This window comes from Passer domesticus, chromosome 33 (genome assembly GCF_036417665.1).
Source record: "Passer domesticus isolate bPasDom1 chromosome 33, bPasDom1.hap1, whole genome shotgun sequence".
NCBI lineage: Eukaryota > Metazoa > Chordata > Aves > Passeriformes > Passeridae > Passer > Passer domesticus.
Window position 1 is genome coordinate 3,047,601 of NC_087506.1, and position 20,172 is coordinate 3,067,772.

At 54.0% G+C, this 20,172-nt stretch overlaps 1 protein-coding gene and 1 long non-coding RNA gene across 4 annotated transcripts in view; one reads left to right on the forward strand and one right to left on the reverse strand.

The window, feature by feature from the left end:
* LOC135288501 (uncharacterized) overlaps positions 1–20,172 on the forward strand; it is a 447,298-nt gene that overhangs the window by 92,549 nt on the left and 334,577 nt on the right. The window lies entirely within an intron of this gene.
* Positions 11,734–17,046, reverse strand: LOC135288433 (serine/threonine-protein kinase pim-1-like). The gene is made up of 7 exons (XM_064401827.1): positions 17,034–17,046; positions 14,189–14,451; positions 14,025–14,075; positions 13,454–13,820; positions 12,660–12,836; positions 12,271–12,426; positions 11,734–12,034 (listed from the first exon to the last, which is right to left on the reverse strand). The coding sequence occupies exons 1-6, from the start codon at positions 17,044–17,046 to the stop codon at positions 12,320–12,322; spliced, it is 978 nt and encodes a 325-aa protein (XP_064257897.1). The 3' UTR covers positions 11,734–12,034; positions 12,271–12,319.

A 20,172-nucleotide genomic window follows, 5' to 3' on the forward strand; every position in this document is an offset into this window, starting at 1 on the left:
CCAGTCTGTGCTCAGCTGTGGCCACAGTCCCTGTCCTGGCTGACAGTATGAGTGATTTGGCTGCTGTCAAAAAGGAGAAAGCAGAGTAAACTAATGACAGAATGTTGTGATGCCATGGGCATCCTTGCAGGATCATCTGTATCTGTCAGCCACCTACTCTGACCCAGAGCCAGCACTGACCAGCATGGAGCAGTTTTCCCTGAAATATGGTGGGATTGTTTTTCCATTTGGCTTCATTCTTTCAGCTCCTTCCTATGCTCACCTTTTCCTTCAGAGGTTTTTCCTTTTCCAGTAAACTCCATCTTTGAACCCGTGCTTCTGCCTGGCAGAAGGATCTGGGTTTGAATTTGGGAGCACTCTCAGTGTAGCCAGCGACAGGAGCTTGGTGCCCAGCCTCAGAACAAGGCCGGGTGACTCCGATCGCCAGCGCTCGGCACAGAGAGGCAGAGCCAGACGCGTCTGCTGCCGCTGCGGCCGTGCCAGCCACAACCTTCACAGCCTTCACAGCCCCAGCGTGGGGCTGCCCCTTTGTGACACAACAGCCCATGGGGCTGCCCCTTTGTGATGCAATAGCCCGTGGTTCTCTCGTTTCCATGGCTGCAAAACCCCACCCCAACTCCATCCCTTTCCCTTCCCTTCCCAAGGGCAGCCAGCCTTAAGCCCAGCCTGGCCACGCCTGAGGGTTTCACACTGTCTAGGAAGTAAACCCTCTCCAAAGCTACTTTTCAAGTCCTTTATTTCTGGAATTCCCACTCAGTTCTGGGTTGCAGCTGGTTGGTGTGGGAATTGGTTAATTTCTCTTCACATCAAACAAAGTGCTGGGACACAAAGAATGGCACCATGCTGTGGAAGTTAAAGCAGCTCTGCACTCCCCAGTAGATGAGCCCACAATTCAGCTGGCCGATAGCTTTAGGGAACAAATTGACCATCCAAACATTCCACTTTTGCTCTGCTTCATTGTTCCAGTGGTTTATTTCCTGCTTTCTTGATTGCAGAGACACCCAAACCCAACATAAACATCATCTTCCTCAAAACATTTCTGACCCTGGCAGTTCCTGACAATTCAAAATTTTCTTCATAGAAATAGCACTTGGCAGGTCATTCTAAAATACTCTCCAACAGAGCAGATAAAACTAATCATCCTTGATTTGGCAGAACTAAGCCTAACCCACGGGACACGTGGGTCTGATCCCTTCTTCAGCATCTACAAAATTATTCTTCAAGTCTCATCTCTCTTATCTATTCAAAGATCTCTGCATTAGATGCCCCCAGTGTTCAGTGGGCTGACATGATCAGTGTATCTCTAGGGTGTAAATTTGCCATGCAAAGTTCTCCATTGTTGTGCAAGGGGTTTATTCCTGCTTTCTTTCCTGCAGACACACCCAAACCCAACATTACAACACCTGCCTCAAAGCAATTCTCATTTGGACTGTCCCTGAAAATTCAAACCTATACTCAGAGTGTTTCCCTGTCCCCAGGGACAGGCTCCAAGGCTGGGCTCTCACCTGCATGGAATGAAGAAGAGCTGCTGCCCTTGCCAGTGGCTCCGGGGTCTGGTGATTAGGGCTTTGAATGCAGCTTTTGTACACACACTGCCTCTCTGGGCCAAGCAGCATTCCGGGACATTGGCAGCACCTCTGCAGGCCAACATCCTCCAGGCACAGCTGCAGGAACGAGATTGCAGCAAGTTCTGGCTGAAGGAGTCTCCAGGCTGCAGCAGCCCTTCACCTGCAGCAGAATCATCTTGTGCTGCCGTGGGAGAAAGCAAAGGGGGTGACGGGCTCTTTGCAGATGAGGGTCTCCTCCAAGTGCTGCTGCTCACTGGGCTGATACAGCTGCTGGTGCCCTCCCCTGCAGATGTACCAGGAGCCTGTCTGGAAAAATAACACTGCCAGTGCCAGTGCCAGCCACCAATCCCTGCCATGGCCCTGCCCGCAGGGCGTCCTGCCTACCAAACTGCTCCAGTCAGGTGATGTCAGACACCATCAAAATACATTCAAACTATGCATTTTACACATTCTTTCCAAATCGTGGCCATGCAGTCCACATGCTGGAGGCAGACTGCTCTTGGCAGAATGGGGGAAGCCCCAGCAGCTGCTCTCCCCATGGCTGGATGGCCATGGCAGCAAAGCCAAGTCTCTCACCGTGTCCACTGCTGTTGGGACCCAGTGCTTTGGACATGTTCTCACTGAACTCAGGCTTCTGCTACAGCAGCATTGTGCCTTCACACATTTGATAACTAAGAGTTGGAATGGCAAGGACTCCTTACAAGAGCTACCAAATAAAAGGGGAGGGAGGGGGTGAGCGAGTTAGAATAGTTTGCTCCTTTTTAATACAAGCATATCTGGATTGAAGCAGGGACACTGGGCTAATCGTACTGGGGACTGGTTTGTAAGCCTTGTCTCTAGCAATTCCCACCAGTCTGCAAGCATTTTTTAGTAGAAAGGGGTAGATAAATTTTACTGCACATCCATGAGTAAGTTGAAGCCAGAACTCCAAGTACAAAACAAATACTCCCAAATTGGCCACCCATGGGGAAAGGAAGAAGAAAAGCAGGTGAAACAAGTGCCACTGCAACTGAATTGCCTGCATTCATCCCATGGTCCAGCCTTTGTGGACAAAAGCACTTCAATTCAAACACACAGCTTAAGAGCAAGGAATTCAAGTGTTTTGAGAGCATTTAAAGCCTGATTCCTATTACTTTCAAGGAAAGGTAGATGCTAAATTCCTTAAAAACACAAATATATGTCTATTTGGGACTGCATCCTTCAAAGCAGGAATGGAAGTTCAGAATTGCAGAACTGTTTCCATTGGAAAAGGCCTTTAATATCATAGAGTCTTCCCAATAACCTGACATCACTAACACTGCCAAGGCAACCACAAAAGCATATCCCAGGAAATGTTGGGAGATGAGACATCTTTCTTGTCTCCTTTGTCTGCCCAGGAGCCCCTTGGCAGGAGAAATGCCCACATGGGCTTTATCTGACTCCTTTCTAACCAGCCTTTCCCTCACTCCCAGGTCGCATTTGCTCTGCAGGCTTCACTAGCTCGTTCAACCCAGAGGAGCACTCAGAGGAGAAAATGCTGCCTGGCGTGGGGCTGTCTGATCCCTGTTCCATCTTGATTCCATCTGCCCTCTTCCCTCTCCCATCAAAGAGACCGAAGGATCCCCCACAACCCCACGGTACTGCAGCAGATCCCTGGCACGTTCCCTCCTCCGCTCCTTGGTGGCCCTGGGGAGGCTCCAGAGCCCTCCCTGTGTGCGGGACAGCTGCTGCAGCACCGCTGCGCCTGCGGGCCAGCAGCGCCCAAGGAGCAGCTGCGCAAGTTCAGAGTCTGAAACAGAATCCTCAGCGCACACAAATGACAACTGGCATTTCAGGGGCTGGCAGGAGAAGCTAAATCCATCTGCTCGCTGCCCCTGCTAGCCATGGCCACGGTGATGCAACTGGAAGAATTGCCCCTGCCCAGGAAGCTCTCAGGTAGAAGAGAGGAGCAAAAGCCACGTGTTTCTGAGCTGCTAGCTCCCAGTGCCTCAGGTTTTCCTTCCAATTGCTAAAGGGTTTGGGCTATTTTTACTGTTTCAACCCTTGTTGTGCACCCCTGTGAGCAAGTAAGAACCACAAACCCTCTCCCTCAAAGTCTTGAGGTAGTGACAAAGCAGAACTTGTTCTGGTGATTTTCTCACTTCTAAAAGAACTTCTAAAAGAACTAAAAGAACTCACTTCTAAAAGAACTAAAAGAACTAAAAGAACTTTTCTCCTGGTGATTTTACAATCCCGTGCAGACTCTGACAGCAAACCCATGCTGTAGAGGAAAGATTGACCTTGGAATTGTAGGGCACTTTCTGGGTGGGTGTTTGTCTTGGTTTGACCCGGAAGTGAGTTTTTGGAAGGGTTATGGTCAAACCAGTCAGTGGCCAGATTTGAAATTGGCACCTGGTGTGGCTACTGGGATTTGGATACGCCTCTGAGAACACACAGTGGTTAAAAGCAGAGCATTCGGAGAGAAACTCCGTCTTTGGAGTCCGGCAGGCAGGTGAGCTGGTCTGACGTCTTCCCCCTGCCCAGCTGCGTCTGGGTGGTGGAGGGGAAGGCCATGCGGCCTGTGGGGAGAGAGGCTGGAGCCCCTGCAAGAGGCAGGGGTGGAGGAGAACTGGGACGGTTTGGGCAGCCCCCCCGGGAGAGAGTGATAGAGTCTGTGCTGGCTTGGAATTTGATATCTCCTGCCGGCACCACGGCCAGGAGGAGAAGCGCGGGGGCGCAAGGTGCCCAGCCGCTGGGAGACCGGGCTGAGCTTTTAACTCTTTTAGTATTGAAACAATGGAAGCTGTAAAAACACTGATCCTCCCCAGCTGTGAGTTTAGAGAGGACGGAGGATAAGAAAGAAGAAAGGGTTTGAGTAGTTGAAGGAAATGCCAGCAGATGCGAGTACCTTAGATGGAAGAGATGATTGGAGTGGCTTTATCTGAACTTTTCTCTCACATAGCCACGAGCGAAACAAATTTCTTCCAATAATGCAGAGACTGCACCTTGAGAGAGGCAGTTGGCCGGAAGCCAAGAATGATAAGGCCGCGAAGAGAAATAGAGAGAACAAAGACAAAGGGGGAAAGTGTGGTGGAGCCCTCTGCCTTCAGCGAAAGATCTCTGTTCCTGAGACCCAGACCCCAAGAGAATAAAAATATAGGGGGGACAGGTGTCCCAAATGGTAAGAGGCGGCCACTTCTTAAAACTGGGTGATGCATTCTTAAAAGGACCTAAGGAGCAGTTTGGATCCATGGCCGGTAGTGAGAGCGCTGGACATAGGAAGAAAATGGTCACCACAGCAGATTCTCTCGGGGTGGCTGCCACATGTGACACAGAAGCACAAGAAGTTCCAACTGTGTTTCCGAGAAAGGACCATGGTGCTAGAGGGAGACTCGTCTCCCCGGATGAACTGGGGGAGCATGTGTGAAGGAGGGTATTGGACTGAGATTTGAATGTTAGAGGACTAGGGGGAGGAGGAGTGTTTTGGGAGTGTTCCATTGTGGATTGTTGTGTCTGTTTTTTTCTTTTTCCCTTATGTTTCTGTGTTGTAGATTATTCAAGTGTTGTGTTTTTCCCTCCATCCCCAGGTGGGAGCCTGCTTTGTTCTGTTTCCGGGTCACATCTCACAGTAACCATTTTGGAAATACACCTTTCATGGGGGCCCTGGCATTGTGCCAGGGTCAAACCATGACAGGCATAAAGGTGTCACCTCTTGTTCTTCAATGAAGTACTGCTCAAGTTCATTACTCAGAGCTCTAATTTGCATTCCCTTTAAAACCTGCTTAATTAGCTGCTATTCTCTGTTATTTTACCAAATGTCCCTTTTTTCTTGAGCCTGTGTCTTTTTTTTTTAGACAAGTCTCAGTACTCCATTTCCAGCAAAAGGTGTCACAACAACTCTAACATGGAATCATGACACACCAAGTGCTGCAATGATGACAGTGACTGCCACAAATTCATTTCACAGCAGCCTCCAATTTGGGAGCCAATCCCACCAGGAAGAATTTTCTCCTTTCTGCCTCTCTCCTCCTGATCTTTCTATCAAGGAGATTCCTGATGGTTGGATATCAAACCCAGCACTGCCAGACATTCCTATAACATTCCTGCCCTAGAATAGCCCAGGTTCCTCCCTGGCCAGCAAGCAGATAATCCAAGGCTGTGTGGTTCTGCAGAGCCTCATTTGTGTTGGTTGGAGCTCACAGTATGTGCTATTGGACATTTTCACTGCATCACTTATTATTTCTTGTAATAATTGATTTAGCTCTAATATAAATTGGGGGCAGCCATGCACAGCCAGGGGTTTCCGTTTCCCCAGTGGGCCATTGTTAAGGGCTTGGAGCACACCTGGGAGATGGGTTCTCCATGGGGACAGGTTCCCATCTCCTCATTTTGTCAACTGCTCTTTTAACAACCCCTTCACCTGTTCAATCAATCCTGCAGCTTGTGGATTGTCTAGCACATGAAAAACCCAGAAGTCTTAATGTCTTTATTTCTCACAGTAATAGAAAAAGCACTCTGCATCACAGTATCAGCAAACCCTATGAAAATACCCAATTTCATCCTGTCCTCCTTTATTCATTACACACAATATACAAAGTTTACCACTGACATTTGGGTCGTGGCCGGTCCTTTTCTGTAGGGTATTTAGTGTTACAGTGAGCAGCCAAAGCTAACAAATTACAGTTTTCAACATTATTTCACATTATCCATTTTTTATGGGAAGAGGAAAACAACTTGTGTTTTTGGGAAGACGAGGGTGAATTTTGTTAATGACACATTGGAAACAACACCAACAGAAGGAAAAACTGTTGTTGGAACACTCCCACATGAAGTGACAGAAAAAGGTTTGTGTCTTGAGCTCAGGTTTGTTTGTGTGATATAATAATATTAATATTAATAGTAAATAGTTTCACTTGCACAAATGAACCTGACCTCAAGATTTAAACTTTCCTCTGTCCCTCTATGTGGGAGCATTCCAAAACCAATTCTTCCTTCAGTTGGTGCTGTTTCCAATGTGCTGTTAACAAAATTAATCTTCGTCTTCCCAAACCCACAAGTTCTTTTCCTTTTTGCATATGCAATTTTTGGATGCATTTTAATACATCTGGCATTAAAAGACTTTTAAGTGCTTGCTCACTGCTCCAATCTCTTTTTAGGGCATGGTTTCTGTTTTACCAAGAAAAAAAAGGAAAAAGAAAAGAAAACCAGGAATTTCTGGCAGGACTGATTCCTCATATTTACATTTCACAAGTGACATTTTGCTCTGATCTGGCCAGACTCTGCCAGTTTTGTTTTACCAGTGGGCAGAGTCAGCACCAAAGACACAGACTCCAACTGAAGGAATCAGTGTCATTTACTGCAGCTCAAAGCAGCAAAGGATCACAAAAGGAGCAGCTCAGCAATGCACTCAATCATCAGAACCAAAGATTGCCTGCAGTGATTAAGAAAGATCCAGCACCTGTTACCCTCAGCCTTTACCATCCCCCAGATCCACACAGCAGCTGGGGGAAGCTGTCCCAGCCAAGGGCTGCAGAGCCACTCCTGGACACTGGGAATTCCTGCAGGTGCCTCCAGCCACAGGTGAGGCTCCAACCTCGCTGTGAGAGGGCCCAGCTCTGACAGTGCTGAATGAACAAACTGACAGCACTTCCAGTGTGGGAACATCTGGTTTCATCCTCCTCTTGGGTCCCTCCCAAAGCCTGGCCAGGACTCAAGGTGGAACCAAGGGAGCTGACTTTGATCCTACAGCCCCAAACAAGGACAGATGTCAGATTTCATGGCCTTGTCCAGCTTCTAAATACAGAAAGGTCAATACATATTTCACTAATAAGTGGCTACATCTATCACAGTGCTAATGACCATGCATATTTCATCAGTGAGCATATACAAAGATAACCTTTGGTTGGAAGGTTCATCCAGAGGTCACCTTTGGCTCAGGGCCTGCTGCTCAGGCCTCACTCAGGGCTGTTATCCAGGCCTTGGCACTTCAGGGACATGGTTTAGTGCTGGGCTTGACACTGCTGGGTGAACAGCTGGACTGGATGAGCTCAGAGGTCTTTTCCAACAGAAATGATGCTGTGATTCCATTATTCTATCCACTGCATTTAGCTAGGTCTATTTGAGCAGCATTACTTTGCTCTAAAAGTTCCCTCTTGCTCAGCTCCTGTGGCCTATGGCGGCAGCTCCTTCAGCTCCTGGTGCTAAGCTGCTCATGCTGAACGAGACGACTCGGAGAGTTGAATACAGTCCATGCAATTCCTTCTGGGACACAGAGAGGGGAGGGTGTGAAAACAGGAGCATTGTTTGGTGAGGCCTCCTCTCTGCCCTTCATGCCTTTCAGCGCTGTGAACCAGCCAAGAGCTTTCTCCAAGAGTGCAGTGAAGCAGCTGTTCCTGTCCCAGGTCTGGCTCTCTCCAATCTCTGACCTCGCCTGGTTTTGTCCCTCTTGCTGTGCCCTCTGTTCCCCCAAGGCTCAGTGCCTGCTGCCCAGGACTCTGGGACTGGCTCAGATCCAGTGGTCGAGACTCTCCTTTCTTTGCCCTTGGAGCTGCCTGGGCACAGCAGCCTTTTCCATCTGGAAGCTCCCCATGGACTGGGAGTCCCCAGCTCCGTTCCTTGCACAACCTCCAGGAGCCCAGGGCTGCCATCTCAAGTCCCTGCTGGCACTGGGGGCTCCCGGGTGCCTCAGGCTGCTGTGACACCGCTGCACACAGGAGGGAAGAGTGGCAGGGGCTGTGCTGAAAGTCAGCTCCATGTGCTGCTGCTGCTGCTGCTGTGGGGTCATTTGTCCAGCCCTGGCCCAGAGTCAGGGATCAGATCCAGGCCCTGCTGCTGCTCCCTCGGGATCAGCCCCAGTTTGGGTGTTGCTGTCAGGGTCAGCAGGAGCGGTGGCTGGAGCAGCAGGTGCTGACAGTGCCCCAAGCCCTGGGGCTGGAGGGGTCCCTGGGCTGGGCTGGGAGGGAGCTGCCCCTTGTTCTCCCTCTGCCCCAGGCAGAGCTGGGCTGGGCACAAGTGGGGCAGCACAGCCAACAGGGAGCCTGCGAGTCTCTTCCAGCCCTGGCTGCTCAGAGTTTGGGCCTTGGAGCCTCAGGTGGCCAAAGGCAGCTGCTCCTGGTCCCTCTGTGTGCCCCTGTGTTCAGCAGTGCTGCTCCATCAGTCTGTGCCCAGCAGTGGGGAAAAGCCTCAGCCCTGCAGGGCCAGGAGCTGCCGGGCTCTGCCTGAGCAGCTCAGCCAGCAGGAAGGGAGCTGCTCCACACGGGAACCAGGAGCAAAGGGCTGCAGCACCTCGTGCTGGGGCAGAGCCCAAATTCTGAGAGGGAATAACAGAGTTATTCATGTGCATTGGTGTGTCAGCACTGCAGGTGCTGTGCCTGCAAACACAAGGTTCGAGATCTGCAAAAGAATTCTGCAGCTCTTGACTAGATCAGGATGTCAGCAGTGCTGAACTCCAGCACAGTCCAAATGAAACACTTCACACCTCTGCTCATATCTGCTAGATATTTTTCTTCAGGGTATCCATAGAAAAGGAAACAGAGGAGGAGCCTACATTTTCATTGTTTATCAGAAATATTTCTCTTTTTGCTGTACATTCCTTTTGTAGGTATTCTCTGAGTTCTCTGTTAAAAACACTGGACAAAAAAAGGAAAGAAAAAAATATGAAAGATAAAACCAAAAAAACAAATGTGTAGTGAAAATCTTTGGGAACTTTGCATTAAGAGGCAACTGATCTTTTCAAGAAGATAAATCAGTTACTCTGTAAATGTTCTGATGGCATGGATTCATCTTACTGACCTCAGCATCCCTTTTTTAAAACATTCAGGGTTTTGTTTGCAATATTATGTTATTTTAAATTGTGATTGCATCAATAGGAAATTGAAAGATCTATTATGCATTTATGCATTACTGTGTCTTGAGTGTAAAAATATTGCAGTTTGAAATTTGGATTAAAAGTGTTGCAAATGAAAGTTATAAATCCCAGTGGATTGTGTGACAGCAGCTTTTCCTAGAGGATGTACAGCACTCTAAGGACTTAATCAGTGGTGTTGGGGGTACTTGGACCTTTGTCCTGTGCCACTCTGAGAATGTCATAGAATGCAACTTCACCTGCCACCAGCCCAGGTCACCCTCTGCCACCAAAGCTCCTTGGACCTTGTGTCCCCCAGGAAGGAACAAAGTGTTTGTGCTGCTCCCCCTTTTGCACAAACCCACAGAGAGCTGGGATTTTTCCAAGTCTCATGTCTGCATTGGGCCAAATTCCTAGAGAAGCAGCAGCCCATCCCAATGAATATGGCGAGTTATGTGGATGGTTGTGAGCTCCACTTCCTACCTAGAAATCCTGAATCTGCTTCTAAATGCTGCTCCTTCAGCTCTGGGACACCTTCTCACACAGAGTAGGGAAAAAATCCCCTGGCCACCAGTTAAATGGTGAGTTATGCTAAAGTTACTGCACTGTGGGAAACCCCTATCCATCCATATCCTATTAATATATCCATACCTGGGGGTGTGCCTGGTTTTGTCTTGTGTAAAAAGGAAGGAGTGTGCAAGCAACATGACTGACACATTCACTGTCCATGTTCATCCCATACCCATGGGTACAGAGACATTATGGAAACCCGGGCACACACAGAGCCTTCTGTCCATGGATGCACAGACATCCAAGAGCCCCTGGCACACACAGACCCTTCTGTCCATGGATGCACAGACATCCAAGAGCCCCTGGCACACACAGACCCTTCTGTCCTTGGGTACAGAGACATCCAAGAGCCCCTGGCACACACAGACCCTTCTGTACATGGATACAGAGACATCCAAGAGCCCCTGGCACAGACAGACCCTTCTGTCCCTGGAGAATGGAGCGTGGTGGGTGGGGGCGGTTGGTGGGCAGCGAGTCCCGGACAGCAGGCCAGACCTGGCTCCAGCCCTGCCAGGCCCTGCCAAGGCTCAGTGCCAGCTCCTCTGGAATGGGAAAGCCCTTCAGCATTGTCCCTGCCCAGAGGGGCAGTGCTGGCCTGGCAGCACAGGTTGTTTTCCCCTCAGGCTGCAGGAGATGAGAACACAACACTTGCCAGCACTGAGTGCGAGGCACAGCTCCGGGTGCTCCCCATGAACCTCAGCTCTGGGAGCACTGTCTGCCCCAAGCTCCAGGGGCTGCAGTGGGAGCCCGGCTGGGCTCTGCCCTGGGGCCATCCTGCAGGGACAGCTGGAAACAGGGAGCATTCAGCTGCCACAAACAGCCAAGCCAGGGCTGCAGGGCAGCTGCTCCAGCCCGGACTGCACTGCTGTGTGCTGTGCTCTGGGGCTGGGGCTCCCCACACAGGGGACTGGACTGGTGTGCTAGAGAAGACAGAGAAGCCTCAGCTTCAGCTTTAGCCTCACTGAGGTGGCTGCGTGGGCTGGGAAGAGTGGGGAGGCTCAAGGGGATTCACAGAGCTCATCCTGCTGCAAGGATGAAGAAAAGGGAGTGGGAACTCAGCAGTGAGGAGAGCTGAGGGCTGGAGAGTGGCTCTGAATGACACTAAAATCCCACTGGACCTCTGAGACATTGCTGCTCCTCAGCCAGTGACAGCATGAGTCCCTAAACCTGGGGCTCGGCCTTCCTTGTGGTCAGGGGCAACACGGAAGGCCAGCAAGTGATGGAGACTGCGATGGGCTGGGAATTCACTGGGGGAAAAAAGGGAGCAGTTGAGAAGTAAAAGGCAGGTGGGGGAGAGAACTGTTCAGAGAAGGGCTGAGCTACATCTTGAGCAAGCTGAAAAATGTCATTTGGAGTCATCCCAGACTGATTTGATTTCAGAAGGTATTGAACGATTTTAATTTTTGGGAGGTGTCATGTTTTCCATTGGAGGTGTCCACGCTGCAAACTTGAGCTGCGTTGTCAAAATGCTCAAGCAAGTCTGTGCTGCAGGTGACACCATTTCTTCTTTGGCTGATTCCAGCCCGGTGCTGAGCTCCAGCAGAGCCCTGCCAGAGCCCAGAGCAGCCTCAGCATCTGCAGAGCCCGGCTGCAAGGAGAGAAAGCAGAAACTGCCCGTCAGCTGATGGCTCCTGTCCCCTTGTCCCAGCTGCCCGCAGTGCCCAGGCCGTGCTGGCTGTGCCCAGAGCTGTGCCCAGAGCTGCCCATCAGTGCTGCCTTGGGAAGCAGGGCAGGAGGGCAGGACATGTGCCCAGCCTGCAGCCAGCCATGGCACATCCAGCCCTCAGCAGCTGCCCAGAGCCAAAAAGCAGCTGGGCAGTCGACTGAAGAATTTGTTGCATCCCTCCCAGCAAAGGGGGGAACCTTTGGTGCCCAGCCAGGCCATGCCATGCCCAGATCTGGGAGCATCCCCCTGGCTGTGGAACTCACCTGCAAATTGGGTGTGGAGTGTGTCTTTAGAGAAGCTGCCAGAATCCAAGTCCATCATCTTCAGCTGGCCAGGCCAAGGAAGAGATTGTCGTCCTTGAGGTTGTCCTCGCTGTCTCTAGCAGCAGCCCCACTTGGTACAGCTTCTCCAGGAGCTCCTTCTCCTTCCCTGGGAGCAGACCAGGCTGTCAGGGCTCTGCCCAGGGCCCCAGCCATCCATGAACCAGACAAGCAAAACCAGGGGGGATGGTGGCCACCAGTGCTTGCCACACCAGGTCTCCAGCTCAGCTCCAGCTCAAGAGCTGCATGTTCCCTTCTGCTGACCCCTGCTCAGAGCTACAGGCAGGACAAAACCAGTCTGGTTTGCTTTGCCACTGAGTGCCAAGAGATGTGTGGAGCTCCTACCTGCCAGGCCCCTGGATCCAACTGTGCACATGGATCTGTCTCCCATCTTCTAGGGCCGAGGAATGCCCTGCACCCAAGGATGGCAGAAAAGCTCTTCTAATGATGGCCTGTCCAAGGGTTGCATGGACAAACACCTCTTAATGACATCTTGGCATTCTGGGGAGACAAACCAGAAATCACCAGTCAGTTGGAGAAGTGGCCCCCTGTTCCTGTGCCCAGGCCATACTGGATGTGCCCAGAGCTGGGCCTAAACTTCCCCACGGATTCTCTGTTTGGAGGAGAGCAGGACATGTGCCACCTCTGCAGCAGCTGCCAGAGCAGGATGCCCATCAGCCCGCTGCTGTCTCCCAGCACTGGTATTCCCCCTGTGCCCAGAGACAAGGATCCACCTTGAGAGAGCCGTGGTGGGAACAAAATGCGCCCCCAGATGATCTCCTGGCCCCTCCTGAACGGGTGCTTCCCCACGACCAGCTGGTACAGCAGGAGGCCCAGGGACCAGATCGTCGCTGCCTCGCCATGGTAGCTTTGGTGCTGGGTCCACTCTGGAGGGCTGTAGGCCAGGGTTCCTGTGGAACACAGACAGAGCTCAGCAGGGGGATGTTGCTGCTCCCAGAGCCTGGCCCCAGCATCCCTGGGCATGTGGGGGCTGCTCTAGCAACACACGGGGTGACCACTGCCCTCTCACCATCACCTTGGACTTGTGTACAAACTCAGGGCTGGAAAAGAAGCCACTGGTGCTGGAAGAGGGCATCAGAAACCCTGGGAAAGCCCAACCATGACACAGAAAGGAAAAACCCACCCACTGGTGGAGAAAAACCATTCTCCTGTCTGCCTGCATGGCCCCCCAAAAAATGTTAATAAGCCAAGTCAAACAAGGGGAGTGGAGCAGTCCAAGCCCCTCCTCCCCTGCACACCAAACCATCCAGGGCATGGGTTCAGACCCCCCTCTCCGCTACCCCCATGGGGGATTTTGTCGGGCTGGCTGCACCAGCTCCAGCCCCAGCCCAGGGCACACTGGGTACTGAAGGCTGTCAGCAGGGCTGGGAGCTGGCCTCCCTCACACCCCAACCAAATGAACTTGGGTCCAGCATTAATCCCATCCCAGCTGCAGTAGGGGAAAGCCCCGGTGCTACACCCAGGCTGGGCCATGAGATGCCCAGGAGCATCCCCTGCGAGGGCTCACCTGCAAACTGGGTGTAGGCTGTGTCTTGGAGGAAAGCGCCACAGCCAAAGTCAATCAGTTTCAGCTGCCCGCTGGCCAGGTCAAGCACGATGTTCTTGGGCTTGATGTCCCTGTGCAGGACCCCGCAGCTGGTGCAGTGCCGCACGGCCTCCAGCACCTGGCGGAACAGCCCCCGCGCCTCCTCCTCCAGCAGGAACCTCCGCTCCGCCAGGAAATCCGACAGCTCCTGGCACCGTTCTGGACGCTCCAGCACCATCAAGAAGCTGTCGGGGAGCTCAAGCCACTCCAGGAGCTGAATGACACCAGCACAGCCACAGGACACCTTGGCCAGCAGCACGATCTCCAGGGGCGCGCTGGTGCCGTCAGGCTGCGGGAGGAGCGCGATGCCGTCAGTGGAGCTGAGGCCGTGCCAGGGCTCTGGGACCCCTCAGCCAGCCCGGGATGCTCCGCATGCTCTGCTCAGCCCACGCCCGCTCTCCCCCCAGGGCTCCTGGTGGCTCCCACCATGCCAGGCCCCGGCTCCTCACCGCCCGGCACGGCCCGGCTTCTGCCGCCGGCCCTGCTCACTCACCAGCTCGCTCCAGTGCCGGATGCGATCCCGCGGCACGCGTTTGATGGCCACCTATGAGCAAGGGAGAGCAGCGGGCTGAGCTCAACGCCCGTCCCGCCGCACCCTGACCTTCTCCTCCTTGTCCTCCTCCTCCTACTCCGCCCGCCGCCGGCCCCGCCGCTCACCGGGGCACCGTCCGAGAGCCGCGTCGCTGACCAGACGCTGCCAAATCCTCCGCGCCCCAGCAGGGAACCCAGGCGGTACCGCTCCTGCAGGGCCTCCTGTGCCTTCCCTGCGGGCGGGACGCGGCTGTCAGCGCTCGGCCCGGGGCCAGCAACGGCCCCCGAGCGCCCCTCACCCGCCCCGGCCCGGCCATCCCGCGGCGTTCGGTTTTCGGAAGGCGACACGGGAGGCTCGGGGCCGGCGGCTGCGCTGCCGAGCGGCGGAGCTTGGGCCGGGCAAGCCGCAGCGGAGGCGGCGGGAGAGGCAACGCCGCCTGTGTCCTCCGCGGGCCCCGGGAGGAGCCGGGGCCGGGGCCGGGCTCGGGGTCGGGGTCGGGGCCGGGACTGGACCCTGCGCCGGGGCCGGGGCCGGGCCAGGCGGAGCCAAAAGCCGGCGAAGCCGCCCCAGCCCTAGGCATTGACGCCCGCCCAGCACCGCCAGCGCCAGCACGGCCAGAGCCGGGCTGAGGCCAGGCGGCGGCGGGACGGCCGGGGGCGGGCACGGGGCAGCCCCGCCCGGGGCCGGGGGCGGGCCGGGGGCATGGCCCAGCCCGGCACGGGGAGAGGGAGGCGGGGAGAGGAGAGGGACGGCGGGAAAGGGAGAGCGGGAGAGGTACGGGGCAGCGGGAGAGGGAGAGGAGAAGAGAATCTCAAGTTTCTTTTGTCGTTGCCGCTGCCGCTGCCGCTGTCGCTGCTGCTGCCGCTGCTGCAACTGAAGCTCCGGGGCCGTTTGTCCCCGTGTCCGTTTGTCCGTTGCCCGCTCGCCCCCGCCCCGAGCCCCACGTTCCCCGAGGGCAGCCCCTGAGCCTGTCCAAACACGGGAACTTTGCCGAGTTCAGCCAAGAGCCAGAGTCTGGACTCCTGCACAGCGGCTCAGGAATCCCCTCGGTCACTGCTGTGCATTGTCCCTGCTGAGGGTCAAACACTCTCAGAGCGCATTCCCTGAATGCAGAATTTGTACCTGACCCAAGCACTGCACTTACCTCTCCAGCATTGATTTCCAAGAAAAACAGGGGAAGCCAAAGTGTGTCTAGGTCATGGTATCTTAAAATGTCTTAAACTTGCCAACTCATGGATCTTAGAAGTGATCTTAGAAGTGAGATCTGTTTGGAATTAATGGGATGGACAACTAGTGCAAGATGGAAAAGGGGAGCATAAAAATAAATCGATAAAAACATCTTGAATTGTTTCAATTTTCATTTAATTTCTTAAAAGCTCTTTCAGTTTTTCCAGAATCTTCTCCTCAGTCCTGTTTGCTTTTTCCAAGAACCTTTCCCGGAGAACGAGGTGCAGCTTCTTTCACAAGGTGTGCCACCAACTGCAGCTTTCCACACTGTGGGTGCAGCACAACGCTTGCAGCAAAGCAGGAGAAATATTTGAAGAATTTGACAGCTTGTTCTTTTCTTTTCCTTGTGGGCTGGGCAGTTGTGCCATTGGTAAGGTTTTCATTGTTACTGTTCTACCCTAAGAAAAGATGACAGGCTACCAAGAACTCTTAGGGAATGCAAGCCTGACTGAATGCAGAGAAAGAAACTCTAGAGGGTGCAGCCAGAAGTGGAGAGCTGTGTGATAATCATTCCAACACCCCCAAGGACATCTTGAAAATGATCTAGAAGATGCAAATGGGCTGACAGGGAGTTTGTTTCTGTCTTCAGTCCAGATTCTTCTACATCTGAAAACAATTCCACAGTCTCCATCTAAATCAAGAGTACAATCAGTTCATAAAAAGCACCAGAACAAACTGTAGCTCTCAGGAGATGACTGAAAGAATCTGAAAAGGGAAAATGCAGGAGAAATGCATTTCTCAGCACTGCAGTACTTGCCTACCTGAAACCCTCCTCCATTTCCTCTGCATTCCTGGATCTGTTGGTGTCAGTTCTGTATTCGCTGGTGCCTCCAGCCCTGAATCCCCTCATCTACAGCCTGAGGAACCAGGAGCGCAAGGCTGCAGTGAGGAGACTGATCACTGGACATCTTAGGAAGCATTAAAGTGATTGCCAATTTTGGCAAATCACTTGTAATAAAACTCATCTTTTATAGCTCTTTTAGTTTGGTTCTTTGATTTCCCTGTCATTTTGCTTTTTTAATATTCTTCCTAAAGCTAGACAATTGTTTCTGCCATGTCTGACTTTGTTTCTCTCCACCTTCCCTGTGGCCACAGACTGTGCCAATGAGGGGCTGCAGTCTCAAAGGTTTTAAAGGAACTAAAGGATATCCCAGCAAAGTTTTCTGCAGAGATCCCTCTATTCTTGCCTTCTCTGGAGCTGCAGCAGCAATGTTGATGTGCAGAGCTGGGGCAGAGCAGTGCTGGCACAGCAGCTGTGCCCAGCAGCAGCAGCAGCACTTGGTGTTGCCAGTGCTGCTGCCGTGGCCCTGCTCCGCTGCCCTGGTGGCCCTGGTGTTGCTGCAGGGCCTGAGTGCTCTCGGGGCCGGGCACAGTCCTGGGGGTGGCAGTGCCGGGGCTGCAGCAGGGACAGGCCATGGGCACTGCTGGGGCAGCGCTGACGCCTCAGGCCAGGCCCTGGGGGCTGCAGGCTCCTTGCCCAGGCTCTCTCAAGAACACGGCCAGGCCAATGCTCAGCACAGAAAAGCCCCAGGGTGAGCAGCCCCAGGCTGGCCGTGGGCAGGCTGGGGGCAAACAGCATGGCTGGGGCTCTGCAAGGGCCCTGGGGGAGACGGGAAGGAGCAGCAGAGCAGGGGCTGATCCATCCCCAGTGCGCTGCACAGCCCAGGGCAACGTCCTAGTGCTTCCTGATGGAGCTGCCAACAACATCCCCCCTCTGCAGCCCTGGCCTCTCCCCCAGCTCACAGAGGTGCCGCATCCTTGCAGGCACAGCCACAGCAGCACTGGCTCAGGAGCCCCTGTTTGCATTGCACAGAGCAGGCAGGAGCACCCCCATGCTGGTGCTGTGGGGACATGAACCTGAGGGAGCACAAATGCCATCAGCCCCTGGGGCCAGGAAGGGCTGGGGGACAGCCGGGAAACCACTCAGCTTTGTCCTGGCCTCTGCAGTCAGCCAGAAAGTTTGTTCCCATTAGCTGGGAGATTCCTGTCCCACTGCAGATGCTGTTGCTCAGAGCCAGGGCTGCCTGACAGCCATCCCTGAACTGCCCTGAGCATTTCTTTGGCTTCACCTTTGTTTTTTTTTCCCCCCTTTTTTTGTACAAATTTCTTCTGTTCCCTCCCCTGCAAAAAGCCCATCCCTGTTTGCCCTTTCCTCTCTGGCCCCACTCCCCATTGCAGTTCCTGACTTGGCACCATGGGAACGTCCCTTGGGGAGCAGGATCATCCTCCAAGTGCTGCAGGAATTGTCTGCAGGCTCCTGCAGTGCCTGGTGCTGCTCCCTTGCCAGAGGCAGCCCAGGCCAGGGGGACACATCTGGGCTGCTGTGTCTGCGTGTGGGGCTCCCTGTTCTGGGCAATGAGGAGGAGCTGCAGAGGCTCTGCAGGACTGACAGGATGGGCTTTGGAGCTGGGAGGAGAAGCTGAGGCACCTGGGCTGCTGGAGCTTCTGAAGAGGGGGCCCAGGGCTCATCGTGCAACTGCTGCAAGGGTGGTTTCAGAGAATCCCAGAATCAGCAAGGTTGGAAAAGACCTTGGAGATCATCAAGTCCAACCTGTGCCCTGACACCACCTTGTCTCCCCCGGGCCTCCTCTTCTCCAGGATAAACAACCCCAGCTCCCTCAGCCTCTCTTCACAGGATTTTTGCTCCAGACCCTTCACCAGCCTTGTTGCCCTTCTCTGGACACACTCCAGCCCCTCCAATTCTTGCTAAATTTGAGGCCCCAGAACTGGACACAGCACCCGAGGTGCTGCCCAACCAGCGCCCAGCACAGGGGAAGAATTGCTCTCCTGGTCCTGCTGGTGACACCATTCCTGGTCCATAGGAGTGCCAGGGGTTGGATGAGGGAAATGGTTGGGAGGGGGCAGGAGACACAGTCTGATTGACTCTCAGCCATGAAGGGTCTTGATTTTCATAGCTATTCAGTCTGCATTAGAAGGTGCTGGGGCTCAATATCAACTGGACATTGCTGATATCAATCTATAAACAGGAAAAAACATTAAACAGAACAAACTGTTCTCTCTGCATTGTTTTCAAGACAGTATATACACTTTGAATACACTTCAGATATCTGTCTAATTAATTAGAGAAAACTTGAAAACTTCTGTTATTCCAAATGGCTTTTCTTCTTTGGGCATGTTGAACAAATGTTTATGAGCTTTTCTCACTGAATTCCTGAACTGAAGAGCTCAAGAAAGAAGAGGCCTTGGGAGTAGGAAAATTCATCATCAACCTCCAAGTGGCTGAGGATCCATCCCCATCAGAGCAGCAATGAACAGCAATGGGCACAGCTTTGTGGCTGCCCCAGCTTTGGGATGGGCCCTGGGCCTGGAGCAGGAGCAGCACTCAAGGGCCCCAAGGCCGGGGCTTTTGTGCTGCCCTGGGCACATGGGATGGCAGCAGGGGCTGCAGAGCTCTCAGCACCTGAGCCAGAGGGGAGCAGGGCAGCCAGGGAGCCTCCTTTGGCCTTGGCCCAGCACCTTCCCCCATGGCTGGGGCAGAGTCCTGTGTGAGCTGCAGCTGCTGCTGTGCCCTTGGCAGGGGCTGAGGCCGTGGGGCCAGTGGCCAGAGCAGCCTGGCCTGAGCAGAGCTGTGGGGCCAGAGCCGGCTGGGCTGGGCTGGGGAGAGGCCCTTGGTGCTGCCCAGAGCTCAGGGCAGCTGGCAGAGCTTGCAGGGAGCTGGGCTGGGCTCAGAGAGCCTGCCCCAGAAACCATCAGTGTCCATCTCAGCCTGGCTGAGCGTGCAGGGGCAGGACTCAGGCCAGGCCTTGTGGGGCAGGGCCAGCGCCTGTGCAAGGCATTGAAAACAGGCAAGTGCCCCAGAGAGGAGGCTGCTCTGTGCCCTTGGGGACATGGACAGAGCAGGGAGGGGGCCCAGGACATTTGTCACCGCCAGCCTCTGTCCCCAGGCCTTGGCAGCCCTGGCTGCTGAGCCCAGCTTTTCCCTGGGCTGAGTTTGGCTGTGGCCCAGCTCCATCCTCCTGCGGGGCTCAGGGCCTGTTCCCGGCCATGGCCAGCCCTGGCCGGCCTCTCTGCTGGCCCAGAGGCCGGCAGAGCCCGGGGCAGGGCTGTCTGTGCAGGCCCACAGGTGCCAGGGGCTGTGCAGGAGCTGGCAGAGGCTGCCCAGCAGGGAGGCCATGGGGCACAGAGCCCCAAGGCTGCTGTGGGCCCCACGGCACAGGGGCCGTTCCCAGCCGCAATGCTCCTGGCCTGGGCTGGGCCTGCACAGGGGCTGGGCCACCATGGCTGGGCCAGCACAGGGCCACCAAGGGGCCACGCAGCCGCTGCCGGGGCTGACAGCAAGGCCAGGCACACACAAGCAATTGCTGAGCATGGCCTGCGCTGGCCAGGGCTGACTGTGCCACAGGCAGAGCTCAGCTGCCCTTGGGGGGCTGCAGGAACAGTCAGGAGCCCAAAGAGCCTCCATGGCTGTGTTGGAGACCAAGGCTGGAGCAGGGAAATGCAGGGCTGCTGCGGGATGGGAAGAGCATTGAACTCCAGCACACACCTCAGCTCTCTGATTATCCCAGCACCATGCTGGACCCCATTTCAGACTGGAGCAGAGCAGATGTTGATGGGACAGAAGCCCCGCGGGGCTGTCAGGGACCTGCAGCTTGCAAGGTGCTCTGCTCTCCCTCAGGTGCTCTCAGAGAGATCCAATCCCAGCTGGGCACCTCAGGGCACAAGTGGCACTGCCTGTTCATGGGCACACAGCTGATGTCTGCCTGGAAAGGGGCACAGGTTTTAATACCTATTACTTTCATAATATACTTGCAAATCTTTTTTATCTGGGTCATTGGAGTTTTGAAAAAATGGCAAAGTTTTCCTGGGAGGAAGAGGAATTTCCTGGATCTCATGGATTCTTCTCCTGATGTCAGGAGAAGAA